Source organism: Octopus bimaculoides, chromosome 12, assembly GCF_046866305.1.
Source record: "Octopus bimaculoides isolate indiv1 chromosome 12, ASM4686630v1, whole genome shotgun sequence".
Lineage (NCBI taxonomy): Eukaryota > Metazoa > Mollusca > Cephalopoda > Octopoda > Octopodidae > Octopus > Octopus bimaculoides.
Window position 1 is genome coordinate 69,256,814 of NC_142939.1, and position 25,270 is coordinate 69,282,083.

Below are 25,270 nucleotides of genomic sequence, written 5' to 3' on the forward strand. Positions count from 1 at the left end.
TATATATATATATATATATATATGTATGTATATATTAAATAGTCACTGAAAACCATTCTTTCTGCTCATGCATGATGGGAGGAAAGATTGTGAACAAAGCCGCATCATCAAGCATGAACAGGTCAAAAGCAGATCGTATGTGTCTTGATGGGAATTTTCCAGTATTCGTTGGTGCACAGTCCAATGTAACAAGTGTGTTCAGGTTTGTCCAAGGCAGACCTAAGAAGCCATCACAATGTTTTGTATGGGATTTCTACTCGCAAGGAGTACGGAAAGTATGTTGCGTTAAGCACTAAAACAAATAGTGTAACACTTGCTCTTACAAGAAGCAACCATCATTGCTACATCTGTGTCAAAGAGTGTAAGTGTCCAGCAGGAATAAAAAGTTACATTTGTGATGCCCATGTTTAAGAGAACTGACCAAAGGTGTCATTTCTGGAAATCAAGTTACAGGCATGCTTTATGTATGTATACACACATGCATGTGGATGGTAATGAATCCGTACTTTTTACATGGCTTAAGCACATTGTACTCTTCTTCTGCCAAGAAATTTGATTTGATTTGTATGTATATGTATGTGTACGTATGCGTGTGGATGTGTGGACAGATAGTGCATTTTCTTCCCACGGCCAAGTATACGCGAACATGTTAAATGTCATTGTACTCACAAACACCCTATACATACACACTCGTACATATATATATATATGAGAGTGAGAGAATGGTGGGAGGGACAGCGATCATATAGAATGATAGATATGTATTCAACGTTAAAATAAAACAATATTTGATTTCTAACACATTTGATTTCTAATTCCCTTTTCAGTTTAGTAATTGTGATTATTGCGTGATTGTGATGATGATAATATTGAAAGAATGCAACGTAAAAACAAATACGAGAGGGGAGATTTCTTCAAACAACAACAATTTCTGTACGAAAAAAAAATTAGGAAAGCAAACAACTGGCTTATTAAGACGAACCAAATAACTACGTCAGCGGAAATATAAACAATTATTTGCATTAAATTATAGTGGCACAATTAGACAACTCTCAAATAAAATATAACAACCTATCAGCCAGTGAGTGTAATTAACAGCACGGGAAATCTAACAGCACCAACAATGAGTACTGCAATTATTACAAGCTTACCACCATCACTCCGGTAAAATGCAGAACATTCTACGATTAATCCCAGCAAAGAAGAATTTGTAGAATAGTGTAAAGATGAATTTTCTTAAAGAATGAAACGTTTAATATATTGGCCTTTTAGTCATTCAACCGAAGAACATGCGAATATATTGTTACTAACTTTTGGTATCCAGTCTCAAATGCAGAATAACTGTGAAAACAGCTTACAACGTCGAGTAAATACCCTTAGAAAACGGAGAGAAAAGTGGCCAGCAAGCTGCCACAGGGAATCGAAATCTGTACACGGTTCGACTCTCTTTAAGTTTCGAAGTCAACCTTTATAGCCATTCTAAACTTGAAATTGAATATTGTATACTGACGCAGTATTCTGTGGATGGAAAGTAGGTCGACACTAACTGTGAAATGTTCATAAGAAAGATTCGCTCTTAATTACGTCTCGGGTTTATAAAATCTGTGCAAACATTTTGAGTTACTAATTGTCTGAGATATATCAATATATTTCAGGTTTATAGATATGTCTATGTTAGGCATTATATAAAATGTGTGCATTATATAAAATGTGTGCATTATATAAAATGTGTGCATTATATAAAATGTGTGTATTTTGCGTGTTATATATGCGTGTGTGTGCGAGTATAGTGCATGTTCTGCGTGTGATGTATGTATGTATGTATGTATGTATGTATATATATAATGTGAGTGTGTGTGTGTGTGTATACAGATGCATGTGGATGGTAATGAATATGTATTGACAGACGGAAATACATTTAGTCACATTGATGCGTATAGCCGTATGGATGGGTTTGAATACATAAAAATGTGTGTGAAGATGATAGTTGTTTGCAGTATATTATTTAGTAATGCATATTATTGATTGTGATGTCCTGTATAGAGATGTTTGTCATTAACCTTGAGATGTGGTAAATAATCAATAGCACTCATTGCTTTAAAACCAACTTTGATTTTTACCAACAGGCTTATTGATCACGTATAATACTACAAACCTGTCTTATACTTTGTAAACATAATAGATGAGTTTTTTCTTTTGTCATTTTATTAAGACAGAATAAGTTTATTATAGTTTCAGACTTCGTAGATAGAGATGTGCAACCTTTCTCTGATCCCAGCTCCCTCAGTAAAGATGTTAGATATGTTTAAGCAATGTTCTTTAGTATACATAAATATAATTAAAACTTTTGAATCTGTGACTGCCGCGCACATTGCACTGTGTCTGAGAGAATGGAACATGCATTGCAGTTTGCCACGAAAAAATATGCAAATAAATATGCTGTGCATTAAAAGAACAATGAAAATTTCTATAATGTGGTAGAATTTTCCCATTTGCCTGAAAACGTTACTGAATACTCAGGGAACATTTGTGAATCGCATGACGGTGATTGAAAGTCATTGGTCTCGACGTCGCGAAATTTAGATAACGAATAAGACAATGAAGTATTAAGTTTAAATGGATAATTTTGGACCACTATTTTCAGGAAAGAAATTTTGTCGGGATGGATTTAGGGAATGCTATATTTTAAAACTATGTTTGTTGATTAGTTCAAGCTTGTCGTTGGTTTCATGATTTTGTTGAATGCTTACATGTGACGAAGAAAATTGTTTCGGAACATAAATTTTCGTTAAAGTGCTAGTCAGATAGAAACATTAGTCCATTAAGGATTTTTATAATAATATATAAAGCTACAATGAGAAAAGAAAGTTCTTTTGCAGAGAACTTTCTGAGTTCTCTCTGAAATTCTCTTTCATGAGGTCTAATATGTGTATTTTCTGCTTTCTGACATCAACACACAATCTGTAACTTTTCATGGATAAAATTAAATGCATTGTGGAAGAAATTCCTTTCTTAAAATCTGGAGATGAAGAAATCCCGCAGTTGAAATATTTTATATTATTTTTCATTTCAAAAAGATGACGTAAATTTGAAAAATCATATACTCGCTAGAGCAAAGATAATCATGATATTCACATGCAAATATTTCTAAATTGCCGCAGGTAATTTTGAATTCCAAATCATAATACGAAACATTATGGTATTGAACAGAAAATTTGCCTGTGTTGAATATAATACAAGATTTATCGAACCGTTTTGTACCACTTCTCTCTAAACGAAAAGCAATAAGAAATCAAAACCTGTACCTCATGCACAACGGTAACATCTAACAGAAAATCTTACTGAATGTTTGGTGAAATAGGGAAGTAATTATGAAGAACATTTAGGGGGCCGAATCAATCTGACATTTACTTTCAGTAACTTCACCGAAGGCAAGTTTGGGTCGAAATCATCCTTCTTTAATAAACAGCAGTGATCGAAGTCATTCTTAGAGATAACGCCCAACCTCAAGCAACGAGTTACTGAAAAGTTATGGCATCGTTCGTATAGCAAAAGTCTATACTTTCAAGTTCCTGCTTCATCAGACTTTTACTTCTTCACCTATATTTATACAATATTGTATACCTTGTGAGTAATTTTAAATAGCAACTAAAATTCGGACAGAACTTATATTCAACCTCACTCCACCTCCACCTCTCTCTCTCTCTCTCTCTCTCTCTCTCTCTCACACACACACTTTCATACACATTCATTTTAGCATTTGCTACAACTATATTATTGGTTGTTACTTTCGTATCCTTCTTGACCATAAGAGAGTAAAGGAAGGTTATATCAAACATTGTCTGAAAACATCGGGGCTAGTAAGCAGTACTCTACACAGAACTAGATTAATACATTATAAGCCTCTGCTATCCTGCTAAAAGACGCCACAATACAATCTAATTACTTCTCATGATCACCACACATATATAACACTGACTAAACTACATCAGATTCACTAAAATGATTTTTAAGTTCAGTATAAGCTTTAACCTAACTTATTTGTTGCCTTGCGCATAGGATCCACTATTCATAGGTGTTCTGCTGCTGGAGATAAAGGTACCTTAAGTATTGTCAATGATTTAACTACAGACACTATTGAGCAACCAGTATATCAACATAAAATGTGTTGTTTGTAATAACTGTATCTTCTATACTCTGACGCTTTCTAATCTCAAATAACTAGATACATACCACCTCTACTTTAAAACACCTGTATATATTCTGTTACATGATTAATTTTTGCAAAACTAACCCCACTTGCCCCTCTCTTTTCTTTCCTTCACTTGTATTATGTCTAACCTTCAGACCTAGCAACAAATACGTTTCACAGTCTTACGAGAAATGTTTCGAGCTACAATTTAAGTCGCTCTTACATATTATATTCTGATACACAGATAACCACATTGGTCTCCCCTTTCTAGGACAGGCTTAATCACTATTACTTTTGAGCCAATTGAATTATGCCAAGTGTTAATCTCGGATAAAATTATGATGGTCATGGCATATAAAACTGTTGTTATACAAATAGCCTACAGTCAATGTTTATAGTCTTGCATACAAAGATATTCCAAAACTCTAACTACTAATCTACAGTCACACAAGCAATGATTTATTAAAGATGTTGCAGTAGAACTATAATTTCCCACTTAATATATGTCGCAATATAATTTGAATTTTAATATTGATATAAAAAATAATTGACTGTCTAATAGGTATGGAAATTGTTTTAAATTTGGTGGTAGTATTAAATGACGGAACAAATTGAATAGCTTGTGTTAAACATATCGTTTCTCGATTAAAATATGTTTGTGTATTTTCGGTAGAAGCCATCATATTCACATTATTAATTTTGATATTTTTCATTTATCTGTTCATTTCATATTTGTATCTTTATGTATTATTGATCCATAATATATCATGTGGAATGATTTATATTAAACGAGCAGTAAGTAACGAGACATTCTTGAATTCATAAATAACTGAAACAAATTACTGCAGTGATTCTACATGTTATAAACTGAGATTTTCTCCAGTCTGAATGTATGACTGACCAGAGCACAATTTGCTCCATTGACAAGTTTGAGCAGGGACTCCACTTGTACTTGTTTGTGGCGTGTTGGTACATATAACAATATCGATTTGTCTTAGTTGTGCAATTTGAGTGTCACCTTGGGTGTGTGATCTTCACAGATGTATACTGTAATTCCACTGTGGCTCCTTTTTCTCCTGTTTGTTCGTAATACAACATACTGCAGTATGTGTTTTTCTGCATCCCTATATATCAGGGATAAGATGCGATCCTAAGCATGCTATGCATATGTTCGTCACTAACGAACTGTCGCAACAGCTTTCTATATTTCTGTATATGTTGATTTGAGGACCAACACCTTCAACGTAGCCTTCGGATGCTTTCCTCCCAACATACCATCATTATAATAAAACCTTACACATGCAGTTCTCTCCTACTTTAATATAGTGATTCGTCTTATTATTTCATGACCTGTTATTAATTATACTCAACATTCATTTTAAGTTATAAATGTAAATGTACAAAAAGACTTTTACCTTTCATTCTGTAAGTTAATTTTTCTCAATAAAGTTAGAGGTAATGATCATAAAAGCACTACATAAGGAAGTGGACTATGTAGGAAAGTGCGATGAAAACTATTTCTTGTTCGTTACCGCAGTTCTAATTCGACTGAGCAAATATTGTATAAATGCTGTTACCGGATCACCTATCTTTCTTTACGGGGTGAATTGAAAACGATATAGCGATTATTTCTTGTTAGAAGAGCAACCCATATAATGCATGATTCGTTAGCACGCTAATCAACAACTTCGAATGTTACAAATATCAAAATAGGAATTTGTACCAAGTACTAAATATTCTTCTGCGGAATTTCGATTCCTCGTCGAAACAATTTTATTTGTATGAACGTGACTTTATCGAATTATTTTCCCCAACCAATGCAGTCAATAGTGACGCTCGGAAGTCGCTTCACTGGCATTTGTTTATCAAGCAATGTATCAATTTATGTCGATATTTTCTTTTATAATTTATTTCTACTTCACAACTCAACCTTCATTTCCAAGTATGTACGAACTTGCTTTCAGCCTTCCATAAATTGAATGGACGTATTTCCTCTATTTATCTTATTACGGCTCTGTATAAAAAGAAAAATGTTTTCCTATACAAAGAATAGGGAAAAAAATGTAACTTGCAGTAATCTTACTCCCACGCTCTTTGCTTTATAGAAATAACTAAATAAAGAAGAAAATCATTGTCGGATTCGATTCGTTAACAATTCACCATACTGCAATATTTGATGAGTATTGACTAACCAAATCCAGTGGGATTTTGCTTGTCGTTACGAATCTCTACAGAGAGTCTTTTGGGATTTGAATTATTCTATCCATTTTTTCCCTGTCTGTTTTGCATATTTAGCACCCAAACCTTTTTTCTTGTATTAATTAAAGTGCTATTCTCGCGGTCACACCTTTTGAAGGAAAATAGTCAATTGTACTGTACCTACTACTTGACATGTATTTATTTTATGAACCACGTTAAACACGCCAAGATTTGAATTTTAAACTTACAGAGCCCGGCTAAAATTTATTTGTGACCTACACACGTGACTTACAACATCAACATCCACTGAGTAGCAGTAATTGATTACGAAAACTACTGGCTGCATTGTATATTGCATGATAGTTTCTTTAAATTGTAGATATGAATGAAGTCTTCCAATGGAAATAGCTGAAATATTCTGAGATACACCTATCGGAGTTACCCCCAAACTATCTCATTCTTTGAAGAAGAATCCCTCATTAATGTTGTGTTCGTACATGCTAATTAGCTAGTGAGCTCTATTATAGGTATAAGATTATATAATTAAAACTAGGTGGAACAATAAGACTGTATTGTCTTATTATAAGCATACTTCAGTGCCAGTAGCAAGACACGATCTCTGTCTAGAGTTACAACGCGCATTATCTCATTAACATTATCTCATACGTTTATTCTGATGTTGAACTGAACTGAACTATTTATTCCAGTTAGAATTACAGTGTTCTATGGTTTCAAGGTATTTTCGCATCAGCAGGATTATGCAAGTAATTCTGTGCAGTTGGATAACATAGCGCTCTCTAATCACACATCTCTAATTAAGTCGGATTTCATCCTTACTGCTTTTAAAGAGAAACAAATTAAACGTAGTTCTTTGATGATTTTATGCATAACTGTGATTTCAATCCAATATAGTATGAACATAAAGATTAAAACCAAAATATACGATGAAACAAAGAATAAGGAAAATATTTGCTGAAACAAAAGCAACATAAAATAAAAGGTAAAATAACAAACTGTGATCAACAATTTGTAAAGACTAAATACATGAAATGCAATAAAATTAAATGTAAAAAATACTTCGAAAAAACAAGAAAAAAAAGAGAAACTTAAATTTTACAAAGAAAAATAGGATATTCAATGTCTTTGTATATCTAACGCACCTCCCGTTATTGAAATCTTCTTACAACTTCCTATCTCCCAACCTTTGACTAAATAGTCTATAAAATATCTTTAAACAGAACCATGGTTGGGTACCGCATCCTTTTAATCAACAACCATTGTGCTACTCTCAGAATCATGATTCCCTTAAGGAAATACTCAGTGTATAGAAAATAAACAAGGTAGCTAGTTAGAAAGGAGCCCATTTCTTGAAATGTGGAAGAATTTATTAAGCAGGAAATTATAACCAGCAGGTTATTTTAAACTTTTGATCGGTAAACCGTAATTATAATTTGTAAAAACTTCAGCATCAATGAGCGAAATAATAGCCATTAAGACATGTTTTTCAAAGAAACATAAATAGAAATGAACACACATGCGCACGCACGAACACAGACACATACATATTCATATTTAATTTTATAACAGTTTGACTGGACTCTATGTAACATCAAGCCATCTCAGTTCGTTCTACGTGCCTGCGAATACGACCATGTGGTCCTCACCATCTTCTTTAGAATATTTTTACCATCCCGCTTATCGTTCTATATAATTCTTATTCCTCAGAAAAATATGTAAATATAAGCCATTTTCAATAGACAGCCCTGAAGAGATCCGGTCCAATTAGGTTATTTTTTTAAATCTACAAAGTTTAACTGGGTTCGAATCTTGCAGATGAGATGTACTGTTATATCTATCGACTAGATTGAAATATGTGTAGAACTTCAATGCTTATTTTATAATTATAATTATATGTTCCTTTAAATTTTATTTGTATTCACTAATTTTCTATATATGCTATATTTCATTGCGCTTAACATGATATAAATAATATAAGCATCCATAATTGTCTCTCAGTTTTCTTACGTGAATATAAAATGTAAATTAAACTGCTTATCCGCATATATTGAGGAAATTCTCCCAGTATATCAGTTATAATATCAGTGGCTCTCTGGATTTTGTAATCCCTAAGGAAGACATTACATTCTCGATGTATATATATATATATATATGAAGCTAGCTAGACACAATATAAAACCAAGAAGGGTTATTTCATTTGTCACTAATAGTGACTGAGGGTGCAGGGTAGCAAATATAATGGTAGAAACAAGAGTCAAAGACCCTTATAGCCACAAGAAACATTTTGCCTATATAGTGACAGGGGAGATAAGGGCACCACACCGAGCGAGCGTACTATATTGGTAAGCCAGTTTTGCATAGAATTGAAGATGCTAAGTAATACTATTCCATTGCTGGTGGTTAAGCTAAATCCTGTCAGGATATGCAATTTATCATCAGAATCAAGGGTTCATTCAGTAAAATAGTTAGATGAAAATTGTAACCTAATGAAGGTGTGTGTATATATGTGTGTGTCTTTGCATGCGTATGAATGTATATATATATATATATATGTATATATATATATATATATATATATATATATATATGCATGTATGTATGTTTGCATATATGTATGTATGTATGTTTGCATATATGTATGTATGTATGTTTGCATATATGTATGTATGTATGTTTGCATATATGTATGTATGTATGTTTGCATATATGTATGTATGTATGTTTGCATATATGTATGTATGTATGTTTGCATATATGTATGTATGTATGTTTGCATATATGTATGTATGTATGTTTGCATATATGTATGTATGTATGTATGTTTGCATATATGTATGTATGTATGTTTGCATATATGTATGTATGTATGTTTGCATATATGTATGTATGTATGTTTGCATATATGTATGTATGTATGTATGTTTGCATATATGTATGTATGTATGTATGTTTGCATATATGTATGTATGTATGTATGTTTGCATGTATGTATGTATGTATGTATGTTTGTATGTATGCATGTATGTTTGTATGTTTGCATGTATGTATGTATGTTTGCATGTATGTATGTATGTTTGCATGTATGTATGTATGTTTGCATATATGTATGTATGTATGTATGTATGTATGTATGTTTGCATATATGTATGTATGTATGTTTGCATATATGTATGTATGTATGTTTGCATATATGTATGTATGTATGTTTGCATATATGTATGTATGTATGTATGTTTGCATATATGTATGTATGTATGTATGTTTGCATATATGTATGTATGTATGTATGTTTGCATATATGTATGTATGTATGTATGTATGTTTGCATATATGTATGTATGTATATATGTATGTGTGCATATATGTATGTATGTATATATGTATGTGTGCATATATGTATGTATGTATGTGTGCATATATGTATGTATGTATGTATGTTTGCATATATGTATGTATGTATGTATGTTTGCATATATGTATGTATGTATGTATGTTTGCATATATGTATGTATGTATGTATGTTTGCATATATGTATGTATGTATGTATGTTTGCATATATGTATGTATGTATGTATGTTTGCATATATGTATGTATGTATGTATGTTTGCATATATGTATGTATGTATGTATGTTTGCATATATGTATGTATGTATGTATGTTTGCATATATGTATTGTATATATGTATCTTTACCCGTCGAATATTCTTGTTTGTCTGTTCCTTCTCGAGCCATAGCTGGCTCATAAGGGCCGATTTCCTGGGTTTCGCTGGTGTACAGGTACCCCCACCTGGACGGGATATTCATATATCTACGTGTGTGTGTGTGTGTCATTGTGTCTGTGTTTGTCACCCCCATCAGCTATTGACAACTTGTGTTGGTGTGCTTACATCCTCATAACTTAGCAGTTCGGTAAAAGGAGCCGACAATAAGTACTAGTTTTCAGAAATAAGTCCTGGGGTTGATTTGATCGACTAAAATCCCTTCAAGGTGGTGTTCCAGCATGGCCGCAGTCAAATGACTGAAACAAGTAAAAGAATAAAAGAATATGTTAATATATATAAATTAGTTTCTCTGTGTGTGTGTATGTGTAAAGTGCATAGTAAAAATGCTTGTTCATACATAATTATTTTCATTGTCTTACACGTATCTCGTCAGGAATGAATAATAAAATATCTGTTATATTACGGAAAGCTTAAACGCAATTAGTATCAAATCAGTGATTGCATTTTTCTAAGAAGTATCTTTAAGATCTGTATTCGGAAATATACATCCTGTCACGGTATCGATTCTAATGATTTTGTTAGAATTGTTTTTTTTGTTTGTTCTTTTTTTGAGCGGGTGGGATAGTACAGAGAAGATAAATGTATTAGAAATTAAATCTTTGTGTCTCCATTGTCTCTGTAAAAGAATGAGATATACATCAATAGTTATCAGCTTTCCAATATCTCAGCATGATATCCTTCTAACCTATGATATACGTGGGCAGCCAGGCTGCTAGTTAGCATCCTTCTTCAAAAACTGTCACATACTCAAAGCAGTGTGTGGAGGAACATTGTCGTGATGAAACCACGACTCTCCACTTTGCCACAAGTCGGGCGTTTTCGTCTCACCAAATCTCGCAAACGCTTCAAACCTGCCAAGTAAATTGTCTGGTTAACAGTTTAACTAGGAGGAATAAATTCTGTGTCCTCTAAGATCAGTTCATGAATTTTCGAGATGTTTTCCTCCGTTCGAGAGGTCGACGGTCACTCTAAATGGGGCTGGTCTTCAAGCGACAAGTGGCCATTCCTAAACCGTGAAAACTATTCGTAACTGTGTGTTTCGCTCATAGCAGCATCCTTGAAAGGTGTTTGAAGCATGACAACTGTTTTGGCCGCCGTTTTTCCCAGCAGCGAGTAGGATTTCACGGTAGCACGCTGTTCCTTTGTTTCAGCAATCTCAAAAATCGACGAACAGGAGAGAAGCACTAGAAAACAAAGATGTACCATATTGCAGTCTGACTGAAATCGACGATGCCAGTTGGCAGACTAATGCCTGTGGGTCGCATCAATTGGCTTCTGGTGGCGGAAGCTTCAACTACAACGGGCATGTCCCACAGAAAACATTTCCGATTACTTTTGGTTACCCCCTCGTATATATATATATATATATATATATATATATATATATATATATATATATATTATGCTTGTATTTGCACTTTAAAGAGTTCTCATTTTCAAATGCTCCTAAGCTGAAAACCATTACTATTAGAGGTTATTATAGAAGGATCCCGTTATTCGATAATCTAGTTTCCCATAGTGATGTAGCTAAATCCATAATTCCGGCAATTACAATTGCAAACAATGAACAGAAAACCGTAGCTTCAAAAGAAACAGAACATGTTTAGATTAGTATGGCTTCTTATGGCTACTTGACTACTATGAACTCTCGCACTATATCAATAAATTAATGGAACAATCTATTAGTTTGTGAATGTTACAATTACATGGCAAAAGTTGAAGAATTTCTAAAAAGAAACTAAATAGAGATCTTGGTACGAAGAATATGTGCAGTTGTAGTTTTAGCCGTAGATGGTAGCTATATCTATAAGATCGTAATGTTTAAGTGTATGCTTAAAAATGATACCCGTTTTTACATTGTAGCTACATCTAAACAACACAAAAGCATTCTCGTTCATAAGCTTCTCTTTATTAATGAAAAGTTAATTTTTTTTATCTACTTTGAAATCTTCTGTGACGAACCACTAATTTTCGGGGTTGTAGACACACCAACATCGATTGTCAAGTGATGGCGGAGGGACAAACACAGAGAGACACACATGGATATGTGCATACATACGATGGATTTCTCTCAGTTTCCGTCTACCAAATCCACTCACATACACTTGCTCAAGATGCCACATATACATGTTTATACATACATATATTCATATGTATATATATGTATATATACATATATACATGTATATATACATATATATATGTATATATGCATGTATATATATATATATATATATATATATATATATATATATATATATATATATACATATATATATGTATATATGCATGTATATATATATATGTATATATGCATGTATATATATATATATATATATATATATATATATATATATATATATATATATATATGCATGTAGAATTGTCTATTTACAGTTTAGTGCCAAAGGAAGGCGTTTTTAATACAAGCATTAGAGATGCACCGTAGGACAAGAGTAGCAAGGCTAAGGTATTATGATGGTAAATTTGACAGATAGATTGAAAAGAAAGAAAGAAAGCGTACAGGGTGCGGGTCTTTTAATGTTGGCAGAGATGGTTGTGTGACGTCAAATGATGTTTTACGATTCAGTCTGATGGTCTATTTTAAATTTAATTTTGAATATCTTTCTCTGTTTGTAACTACAATAGATGTGTAAGTAGTATTCTAATGTAGGCTGAGCATGTGCCTTATGTTGGATCAAAAGTTCAATGATTCAGCTTCCAATATTCTTTTACCAAAAAGAAAAAGAGAGAATATAGCCTTTCAAAAACAGTTTTACAATGTTATTGATGATTTGTTTGCATGTGTTTTATTGAATACGATTTAGTAAAATGCGAATACACTTCTGCAGGAGTTAATTTCTTTGACAAGGGTTCACTCAAAGGAAAGCATATATGACACTTAAGGTAAGTCTTAGTAGAATCTGAATTGCTACACTTCATTTCTTCTTCAAATACACTATATATCTTTATTATCACAGAACAAAATTCACCGCAGTGTTGACCTTGATTATGTTCATAAAGCAGTTTTCCCAAAAGCTTTGTGCTGTAGAATCTGATGAAGGATAGAGTTTGGTTACTTCACTCTATTTTTCTCTCGTGAAACAATGCATGCAAGTGCGAAAGCGTTAGATTATAATATTTCAACTTCTCTGAAGGTAAAATGAATTAAGTTCAACTAAGTTTCAAGATCATACCAATGGTTCAGTTAGTTACTGAGATCACTAAAGTCCCTGTGAGTTTTTAAGTTCAAGAAAAGACTGATGTGGAGAAAATTCTCAACTGGTCACGTAGACGAAACATTCTTTGGAAATAATGCGGTGAGGCAAAATTGCAGATGCGTACCGTGTGTTACATTTTGGGCCAGTTTATATTGTTTAAAATTTAAAACAAGCAACTCTATGGCGAGCGATAAAATGTAAGGCCAAATAAAACTTGAAAATTATCTGAGTCAGCTTTGAAAAATATCAGGAAAAACAAGTATTAAAAAGAGTTTAAAAATAAGAAATGAAATTTTAAAGAAATGCAGTTTGAATAAAAGCCGAAAAAATTTCAATTAAATTCTTTTATTGGGCCCTACGCCATATTTAAAAGGAAAAGTTTTCATCGAATATCTCCCGTTCATAATTGCTTAAATTTAATTTACAAGCTGGTAATACCAATTTGAGATATTATTGAGCATTTTAGTGTAAACAAAGGACAAATTCTAACGACGGATGTTGTTAAGGGTGAATACTTGGTAACAACTTCATACATGAAAAAGATTTGGTAGAGTTTATATAAAGAAATGTTATATGCCAATTGACATCTACTCATTTGATCCGACGCAGTACATTAGGCAAATATAGGACGAAACAAGTATGTTAACAATTTTGGGGAGATATAGGTAGAGTAAGAAAAGTCACTGATAAAGAGAAGTAGAGAACTGTGACAGCCTACATGTCAAAAGATTATGAGCATTTGAAGAATGTGACATGTGACAGCTTGTGTGACACACGGAAAACAATGAAAAAAAACAAATATTGGAGCATGAGTTTGAAGGAACACAGACAGATGTGTGACAAAATAAACAAAACTGCTAGAGGTATAGCTGTGTGAATATGAGAAGCCGATTCAAGAAGCGGTAAACACTCGAAGGCTAATAAAAAGTTTAACATTCAAGCAGATCGTATCGATAGAATAATCTTTAAATTAAATTTTTTTTTATTTTCTTTTTTTTTTTGGAGAATGACAATTTTAAAATCGTGTGTAAACTGATAATGTGACAAATGAACAGGTAGAAGTTATGATAGTGAAAATATGAAAGAATATTAATACTCTTTGCCAATATGAATGAAGAGCAGAAAGAATTAGAGAAGAAAGATTGAGCAAATGGCTTGAGAAGATATTTAGACATACAAGTCAAAATCATTCCTGTTGTTATAGCAATGCTAACAATAATGCCGACACATATGTTCAACAAATTGTGACATTAGATGTGACAGTCATATAACATAGTTACAGAACAATGCCAGCCTCTTTTCTGCAAGTAGTATTTGCGAACTGAATGACCGGCCATATTATCCTTAAATTTCAAAATATTAATGCATTTGGCGTAATCTAAGTGAATAGTTGTAGTCTTTATTCGCCTTAAGCGCTGGTGGTGATACAAAGAATTATCAATTTTTACTCGGGGTTACAAAGAATGAAATAACGTAATGTGGGGAAAAATACATTTGAGAGTTGGAGACGTTATACGATATGCAGAAGAACGTACTAAGAATTATTTTAATGCTAGCTGAAAGCATAGGAGCCCATGCATGCGCACGCACACATACGCATACATGCACAAACGTGCGCGAGCATGCCGGGATTAATGCTTAGTATGTAGGGCACAATTGGGTTGATGCATGTGTCTAATAAGATGTACCCTCATCTTGACAGTTTGTCATGATGTGTATATTCAGCGTCACTTTGATGGCATGCACCACTGCTCTCTCAATAATGATGATAATAATAATCCTGTCTATTATAGGCACAAGACCTGAAATTGTGGGGGTGGGTAAAGTCGATTACACCAACCACAGTACTTGGCTGGTACTTAATTTATGGAACCCTAAAGGATCAAAGGCAAAGTCAACCTCGGCGGAATTTGAACTGAGAACGCAGCAACGGGTGAAATACCGCTAAGCATTTCACCAAGCGTGCTAACGATTCTGCCAGCTCTCCGCCTTCATAATAATAATAATAATAATAATAATTCTGCCTAATATAGGCACAAGGCCTGAAATTTTGTGGGATTACATTGACTGCAGTACTTAACAGGTACTTAATTTATCGACTCCGAAATGATTTAAGGTAAAGTTAACCTCAGTAGTGTTTGAACATAAAGACGGACGAAATACTGTTAAGAATTTTGTCCAGCGTGCAAACGATTCTGTCAGCTCGTCGCTTTAGTAATAATAATAAAAATTATTATTATTATCATTTCAAATTTTTGCCACAAGGGCAGCTTGGAGAGGAGGGAATGAGTCGATTACATCGATCCCAGTGTTCAATTGGTACTTATTTTATCGACCCCGAAAGGATGAAAGACAAAGTCGACCTCGGCTGCATTTAAACTCGAAACGTAGCGACGGGCATTTCATACAGCGTTTGGGACAGTCATATCAATGAGGACGCAGGATTTATGTCTGAATATAATATCTGGCCTATTCGCATCTATCTTTCTGTCAGTTTGAATGGTGAAGTTCCAGAAGAGTGAGCTGTGGTCATTTTCAAGTACTGGAGGTGGTTCGTGTTCCCACAAGTGTTTATCAAAAACCTTTTTTATAGTCCATCCAGGCTATCAACATGTTTTTGTATCATTTGTGACAATCTTCCAAGATCATCTTATTGATGAGTAGCTGATCTTTGCAACTATAGGGCCCACGTTTACATCCGTTTTGCTCAAGGAATATGCCACTTTCTTTTAAATAAAACTATAGGTATATTCAGTCAAGACAGATGTTAGTGTTTTATACATTGTTGTTCAGCAGGTTTTGGGTCTATAATCTTTTGGTTCATTTGTTTCTTAATTTTTTAGAAGTAGGAATGTTACACCATTAACTAACCAAACGGGAATCATACTTGGTTGTTGCAAAACATTGGTGTAAAGTTTTGTTAGCATTTCATGGCTCTCTGGGAAGGCATTTAACCAGAAGTTAGGAATTTTATCCTTTCCTGGAGATTTCCATTTGTTTGACTTCCTGAGAGCAGATCTTACATCCTATACTTCGATACCCTCCCACTTTTGCTCTTCTAAGGAGCCTAAGTCTGTTGATATTCAGTGCTAACAACTCTGCCAACTCGCCGCCTTAGTAATAATAATAATAATAATAATAATAATGAAGATAATGATGATGGTGGACTATCCTGTTGAAAATGACGTATGTGCGTTCAGTTGTTGCCGAACGACCTGCACGAATGATTTGATTATAGTGATCAAATGTTCGTATCACACATCAGCTCATTGCTCTCTCCATCAAATCGATCTTGTCTGAACAAGTGTCATAGTGTGCCATACGTCAGGTGTCGAAGATATCGCAAAGCAACGTGATATGTAGTGATTTGCTCAAGAACACGATGCACCACCCTGTCTAGGAATTGAAATCAAGATCACCAGATCGTGAGTACAACACCCTAACCACTAAGTCATGCACCCTCATAATAATAATAATACTTTCTACTAAAATTACAACGCTTGAAGTTTTGCGGGAAGGATTAAGTCGATTACATCGACCCCAGTACTCAACTGATACTTAATTTATCGACTCCAAAAGGATGAAAGGCAAATTCAACTTCGGCGGAATTATTATTATTAATATAAATATTGATAATAATAATAGCAATAAATAATAATTTATGCCCTGATGCAATAACAGGCTCTCGTGGCTTTTGATCTTAATTTATTGAAATTGTTATCGCGTACAGGTTTTATCTTGGTGTACAAGATGGCCTACAGTAAATATTTTGCTCAATACCACATATTTGCTTGTCAGTTGCTTGACCTTAACCAGTTGAGCATGTTCTTTGATAGTTGAAAATACGTGCATCTTCTTTTTGCTTAATATTCTCATAATTCTTCGGAACTTTCAGACCCATGTGTTTTATCGCAATACACACAATTAGGCTTCCAAGCGTGTATCATCAGTTTCTTACCCATTACTTTCTACCAAGTAGAACGCACAGAGATATTTCCGATATGGTTTTCGTGGTCTTCGTGATCATGAAGACGTGCAAGTCCATTTCTTGACACTCCTACCCATGTCACTTTTTGGTAAAACTGATTTGTACATCTTTCCTTACTATAATATAAATCCACTACTTGTTATTCCCAATTTCTCTTATTGTGATATTTGTTTCTTCGTCTCCTCTGCTGTAGTACAAATATATAGTCTGAGGTATGTCTGACAATTTCAACCTCTGTTTGGCTGTGTTTGCACTAACAAAGTACATCAGTTAGGGTCGTGGTTGTTGGCTCTTTGAATTGTGGTAGCTTCTGATGTCCTTGTACTACTTGACGTGAGAGGAATTTTCATTCGGTTCCCACTTTTCGTAAAGATAACTAATCCTTTTCTTCATCTTCTTCTGGGTTAGCTCCTGTGGCAGCAAAGTACTGTTGGATTTTACAAAACTTACCCATCTGTGTTTTTTAATTTATAATCATAATAGGTCCAAACATCGTTTGTTCATTTTATGCTATCAGAAAGTTTGTTTACAGAGAGCAGCTATATGAACGGACCGTAATATCAGGTAATAAATGCTATTATTGTTGTCACCACTGCCCCTATCCTTTACATTACATACTTCAGGTTTTGATACATTTTTTTATCCATTGCTCGATATACAATTCATTTTCTTCGTCCTCTTCTACATTTTTTTAGTGTTCTGTCTTGTGCTGTTTAGTAGCCACCGTGTAGCTTTGTAGTGGGAAACTAATTAAGTGTAGTAGTTAGATGTGAAAATGTAATGTGGCCAAATAAAATTTTTAAAGTTTGTCAAACAAACCTCTTTTCTTTTTGCAGCGTATCACCGAATATCGAGTGCAGCCCACTGCCCATTTTCAACAATTGCACTTATTTATGTAAGTTAACATAAATTTCATTCAATAATAATTGAAATAAAAGGGGTTTTGAAAAGAAAATCAGTCATCTTCACACTACGATGATGATGGTGATGATAACAATAATAAAAATAATACTAATTTCAAATGTTGGCACAAGACCGGCAAATTCGAGGAGGGGGCTAAGTTAATTACATCAACCCAGTGTCTAACTGGTACTTATTTAATCGAACCCGAAAAGATGAAAGACATAGCCAACCTCGACAGGATTTGAACTCAGAACGTAAAGACGGACGAAATGTCGCTAAGAAATCTGCCCAGCGTGCTAAAGATTTTGCTTGCTACCCGCCTTAATAATAATAATAGTAGTAATATAGGAGAGTATTGTAGTTCGCTTGAAACATTGTGTATTGTTTGTAAAGAATTAACAGTTTTGAATGGTACAATACATCATAATACAAACAATGGGCTATGTATCTGTTGTAATTTAGTCATCCATTGTCTGATATGATATTTCGGAATAAAATTCCTTCTTCAGAAATAGTATCAGACAATGGATGACTAAATTACAACAAGTTTATAGCCCATCGTTTGTATCATAGTGAACTGTTAGCACGCTGGGCGAAATGGTTAGCTGTATTTCGTCCGTCTTTACGTTCTGAGTTCAGATTTCGCCGCGTTCGCTTTTGCTTTTTATCCTTTCGGGGTCGACAAATTAAGTACCAGTGAAATACTGGTGTCAATGCAATTTACTGGGCCCCACCCCAAAAATTTCAGGCCTTATGCCTTTAGTAGAAAAGATTATTATTATTATTATTCACGTGGTGGGTCAGCAGAATCGTTAGAAACTTCGAAGTAACGTATTGCGGTATTTATCCCGATACTTTACAAGCTTTGAACCTATCAACCTTTTGTGATCGATAAAATAATGTACCAGTAATTTATTAGGGTTCAGTGAACCGACTCGTTCTCCCCCACTAAAATTGCTAACATATTAAATGATAGTTGTTTATAGAACACCAGAGACCTTTCATATGCACAAATAGAAATGTATACACGGGGTTAATAAACGTGGCGGCGGGATGAATAAAAATAGTCATATAAAAAAAAAGGTGGTGTTAAAAGATTTTTACAAAATATTTAAGAATAAAAGCTAAAAATGTGATGGAAATTAAAAACTGTGAATACAAAAATTATTTCGAATCTTACTGCAAAAATGTAATTTTCATGAAATAAGCAGGAAGAAAGTCTTGAGTAACCCACCCATACATTAGTTCAAAAGCACCAATTGTTTTAGCTTGAAGCACTCTACTTGTTGAAAATACAAGTAAACCAAGACGCGCTTAAAGACTTTTAGCTTTGAAATAGTAACAATACTTTAATATTCTTTAAGTTACTTTGTTTCACGTTATGAAAAATCATCGATGCCCTATCAAATGCTGACTTCTAGATCAGTTCTAAAACTTCATCTTTGTATAGTACAACCTTAATATTTTAAACTTTCTAAGGACCTAGAATGAATCAATCGCAAACGCATGAACGTCATTTTATCTTCCAGGAAATAACATTCTTCTGTTTTACATTCAATTCTGGATATGTCTTTACTTGCTTTTTCTCCCACACCAACCACCATTTTGACCTCTTCTCCGTCCTAAACAGAATACGATGCAATCAGGTGCACAGCCTCTGGGATTTAGACCGGTTGCACTGTTGTAATCGCTGCTTCGATTACCGCGTATTTTGATGTCTCTGCTGCTATCTTTTTCGCCTAACTTTCTAGTTTCGCATGGCATAAACTCTACATATGTAACAGCTGATATCTCTCATTTGGAGGGAGTTTCACAGCTCTAGATTTATTTTATTATATTTAGGTTTCATCGGTAATTATTCATAGAGAAGTTACCTGACATTTCATTAACGTTCACCATTTACCCATATTGCGTCACAAAATAGACATCATTCTGATGTCAGCGTTGATTGCCAAATCTTTTACTGCAACTCTTACGTTACTCTCCACCATGTATTGTGGTAAATGTTTCCGGGAAAATTTTGACGTTTTCAATATTATGCAAACAACTTTATTTATCTTGCTAGGCCGACCGAGTGAATGTTCCAAAAGTTAGGTTGGTTCATTGGCAAATGCTCTTTTGGCAGAACAGAGAATTCATAAGTGTCTTTCTTAAGTTGAATTATAATAGTTATTACTGTTCGATGACGGAATGAAGTAGGGGTGTACTTCCACATGTCATTCACCACTACCAGGTAGACATTTGATGAATGTTTGACCTATGCATGTGATTAGATGTATGCTTATATAGATGTACATGCATCTAGTTATCTATGCATGGCTGTATGCAAATAAGCATGTATGTAAATATGATTTTATACAGGCATACACGTTTATGTATGCATATATTCAAGCATGTATGCAAATGACAATCTACATCACATTCCGATATTCTTTCACCATTTCATTCTATATCTACTCCACGCATATGTGAAATAATCTTGATGGATTGTCAAATATCAACAAAACTAAATACAAACGACTATATCTCCGTTATATTTAGCTATTCGAAGCCCATGAATATATGCTTGCGTATGTATGTGTGTGAAATTTGTTATGTATCTTTCTGTATGAGAGCGAGCAGTGGAGAAAATAATTTAGTGTTGTAGAGACAGAAGTAGAGACGATTAGGAGGAGAGAGAGAAAGAGGCAGACACAGACAGACAGACAGACAGACAGATATATGACTGACTGGCTGGTCAAGATAATTTCAATAGCATATAAGTTGTTCTGGAATCAACAATATATTGAAAACTGCTACTAAAAATCTGGTAATTAGAAAGTTATATGAAATTTCTAATGATAACATCATCTCATTTTGATAGACCCTAGAGGTTTGGGAGACAAGGTAAGTTCAATTGCGGGCATGTCAATTAAACTTCCTAATAAAGATAAATCTGATAAACTGTTGATCCAATTCTTGCTTCTGTAATTATTTTAAACACTACCACCACAGATAATAATCCTTTCTACTCTTGGCGCCAGGCCTGAACTTTGGAAAAAAGAAGCTAGTCGATTTATCGACCCAACTCAATATGCTCAAGTGGTACTCATTTTATGGACCCCGGGGGAATTGCAGGCACAGTCGACCTCCATGGAATTTGAATTCAGAACGTAATGAATTGGAAGAAATGCCGCTAAGCATTTTGCCCGGCGTGCTAACAATCTGCCAGCTCGCCGGCTCAATAATAATAATAATAATGGTTTTAAATTTTGCCACAAGGGCAGCAATTTTGGAGAAGAGAATAAGTCGATTACATCGACTCTAGTGTTTCACTGGTCCTTAACCTATCGACCCAGAAAGGATGAAATACAAAGTCGACCTCTGCGGAATTTGAACACAGAACGTTGAGACGGTAATAATACTAAACATTTCTACTAAAGGCACAAGGCCTGAAATTTTGAGGGAGGGCTAAGTCAATTAGATCGACCCTAATACTCAACTGGCACTTAATTCATCGACCCCGAAAGGATGAACAGCAAAGACGTCCTCGGCGGAATTTGAACTCAGAACGGATTGACAGACGAAATACCGCTAAGCATTTCGCCCAGCGTGCTAACGATTCTACCAGCTCGACGCGTTAATAATAATCCTTTCTCTTGGAATCAAGGCATCAAATTTGAAGAAAGGGATGAAGTCGATTACATCGACCCCAGTACGCAACTGGTACTTATTTAATCGACCCCGAAAGGATGAAAGGCAAAGTCAACCTCGGTATAATTTGAACTCAGAACGTAGGGACAGAAGAATTACTACTAAGCATTGTGCCCGGTGGCGTGCTAACGATTCTGCCAGCTCGTCGCCTCATTATTAATAATAATAATAATAATAATAATAATAATAATAATAATAATGACAATGATTGTGAAAATAAGTTTGATAATTCTAAACAAGAGAGAAACGGTTAGATGGCATCCAGCTTGTGTTCATTAAACTGTCCAAACACACAGACGTTACATAAGCTGTGACGATTGCCTCCACATTCACGCACTCGCACACAAACACGCGCACGCGCATCTTTGTGTGTGCATGCAGTACATATAATCATATATATGCATATACAGAGGTGTGTGTGTGTGTGTGTGTGTGTGTTGCATGCGATTAACGAGTTCATTTCATGACGCTGCTTGTTTGAGTTAGATATGATTATACGGTACCTTCTGCAATTGTCTTCTGCTATAGCTTCGGTTTCTTATTATAATTATCACATTATTTAACTATAATGCGGATGGGATTTAGTAGTTTGAAACTATGCAAAACACGACGCGTGTATGCGGACATACATACATATATATATATATATATATATATATATATATATATATATATATATATATATATATATATATATAATGATAATATATATGCACACGCACACACGTGAATACGTGCATTTAGATTACGTTAAAAAATAGAAATAACATACATATAATTAAAGATGGGAATGTTTTTGTTTTGTTTTTTTTTTAATCTCTCTCGAACTGTGATTTTCTTTCTAAAGTAGGGATAGGAATAATATAGCGCCAGCGTTGACCAAAGCCGCAATCGTACAGCTGTATGCAGAAAGTTGAGTGTATATGTGGATGTAGATAACTATATATATATTTGTGTGTTCATTTTTACGTGTATATCATATATGCATGCATTCTGTCGAGTGTATCCATATATGTGTGTGTGTGTGTGTGTGTGTGTGTATGTAAAACATATAAGTGTGCATGCACAAATATATATATATATATATATATATATATATATATATATATATATATATATATATATAATCTCCACTTACCTAAACCTAAAAGGTCAACAACGTTAAGTGACCGTTTAAGGTGTGTTTCGTAAATCGTAGAAGTGTCCACAGTTTTCGATCGTGTGATTCCATTCCAGAGATAGCGCCACGGCCTCATCCTAAAAGTCAGTGTGCCCGATTTACTCCTTCGTTCTTTTACTTAATCGTTGTTGTTGTTGTTGTTGTTGTTGCTTTATTGTTGTTATCGTCGAGTCGGCGCGAATGCCTTTGAATGTTTTGGCGTACTTTTGTTGTTAGTTGTTATTATTATTATTAGGTTTGTATTTATTGCCTTGATAGCTGATAATATTCAATTCAATTACCACGATCGGTGCTATTACTGCTGTACTCTTGTTGTTATTGCTCATCTAGCCGTTTTTGTTCTTGTTGATGTTGCTGGTGTTGCTACTTTTCATGTTGTGCTTATTCATATATTGTTATAGCTATTGTTGTTGTTATTGCTGCTGCAGGAACCTGCTTAGTAGTAGTAGTAGTAGTAGTAGCAGCAGCAGTAGCAGCAGTGGTGGTTTTGGATTTTGTTCGTATGTTTGATGCTTTCACATCTATTAAATCTCTCGAAATACTTTCTTATGATTTTGTAATAAAATATTTTTTCAATATATAACAGCTCTCATTATGTGTAGTAGTAATTGTTGTTGTTAGTAGAAATCATGGTTTCACGAAATGTTGTTGTTGCTGTTTAATCACTACCAATCTATAATTTATCACTTGTCAATTTTAGATTTTTGTTGTTTTTGTGGCTATTGCCGCTGCTCCTGCGCTCTCCGTCCATGCATACTGTCTCTCATTTCGATATATGCATTTTGCTGGCCTTCTTTTCACACTGATATATATATATATATATATATATATATATATATATATATATATATATATATATATATATATATATATATATATATATATATATATATATATATATATACACACATATATATATAGTTAAAATTTTTCTCTTGCTGATATTTTCATTTTTTTAATCCACCAGCATTCCAGATACTTACAGAAGCCAGAAAGAGAGAGAGAGAGAGGTGAGAGAGAGAGAGAGAGAGAGAGAGAGAGAGAGAGAGAGTAAAATGTGTATGTATGCTCGTGTGTGTGTGTGTGTGTGTGTGTGTGTGTGTGTGTGTGTGTGTGTGTGCGTGTGTGTGTGTGTGTGTGTGTGTTGCAGGGGAAGCAGAGATGAACGAATGTGAAAGAGAGAAAAATATGCTGCAACCCTCGCTGTTTCCGCTACTTTAATCTTTAAGCATTTTCTCTGATTAACATTTATAAGATAAACATGTGTGGAAGAAGACTGGCAGAGCGACAGACAACTAGACGCGGACAGACAGGCAGACAGAAGGGAATAGGGAGGTGGATTAGGGTTAGGGTCGTTGTATAGATATATGGGTGGGGCTGCTGATGATAGACAGAGAGAGCGGGAGAGCGGGAAGAGAGAGAAAGAGATAAGTGAAAGTATGAATGAATTGTATAAGTATGTGTACTGCGGTGCAGAAAGAAAAATAGAAGAAAGGAACGAAGATAGGAACGAAACAAAAACAAAAAACAAGTTAGAAAGAAAAACGAAAAGACAGGAAAAGGTAAAAGAAAGATAGAAAGAAGAAAGAAGGGAGAAGAGAGAAAAGGCGGCTGAATGAACAAGTGGTTATGAAGAGATAGATTGATTAATAGATAGAATATAGAGACAGGATTGATGGTAAATGTATCAGCTGTATAGACTTGTGTGTAGAGAAGTGTGTGTTATATTGATGTATATAGAATTGGAGTGATAGTGTTAGATATACAGATGGATAGAGAGATAGGTAATACTGGATGGCTGGGAGGGAGGGAGAGGGAGAAAGAGGGAGGGTCTGAGGTTTGTTTGGGATAATAAATAGTTGTTGCCTGAAGTACGAGATAGTTATATAAAGGGATTGCTGGCTGGTTGGATGGGTGTTGGATGGATCGATGGTTAGATGTTTCGAAACAGACAGAAAACTCGGTTGTTACTTGTTTGGATAGGAAAAGAGAAAATGGATCAATACGTACGCACGCGCACGCGTATGTGTAATTAGTTCGGAGAATTGACAGGTACGATTGATATCAGACTGAAAGAGTGTGATGAGGACT

General features: G+C 34.3%; 1 protein-coding gene across 3 annotated transcripts in view; it reads right to left on the minus strand.

Annotated features, from left to right (window-relative positions):
• LOC106883001 (high affinity cationic amino acid transporter 1) overlaps positions 1-24,402 on the minus strand; it is a 128,859-nt gene extending 104,457 nt beyond the window's left edge. Inside the window, exon 1 of one of the 3 annotated variants that reach the window (XM_014933858.3) lies at positions 23,138-24,402. In XM_014933858.3, coding sequence (XP_014789344.2) covers positions 23,138-23,255 — 118 coding nt within the window. In that variant the 5' untranslated portion in view covers positions 23,256-24,402. The remainder of the gene's footprint in view (positions 1-23,137) is intronic. The other 2 variants (XM_089361273.1, XM_052972241.2) reach the window with 2 other exon arrangements.
• Between the last annotated feature and the right edge of the window lie 868 nt (positions 24,403-25,270).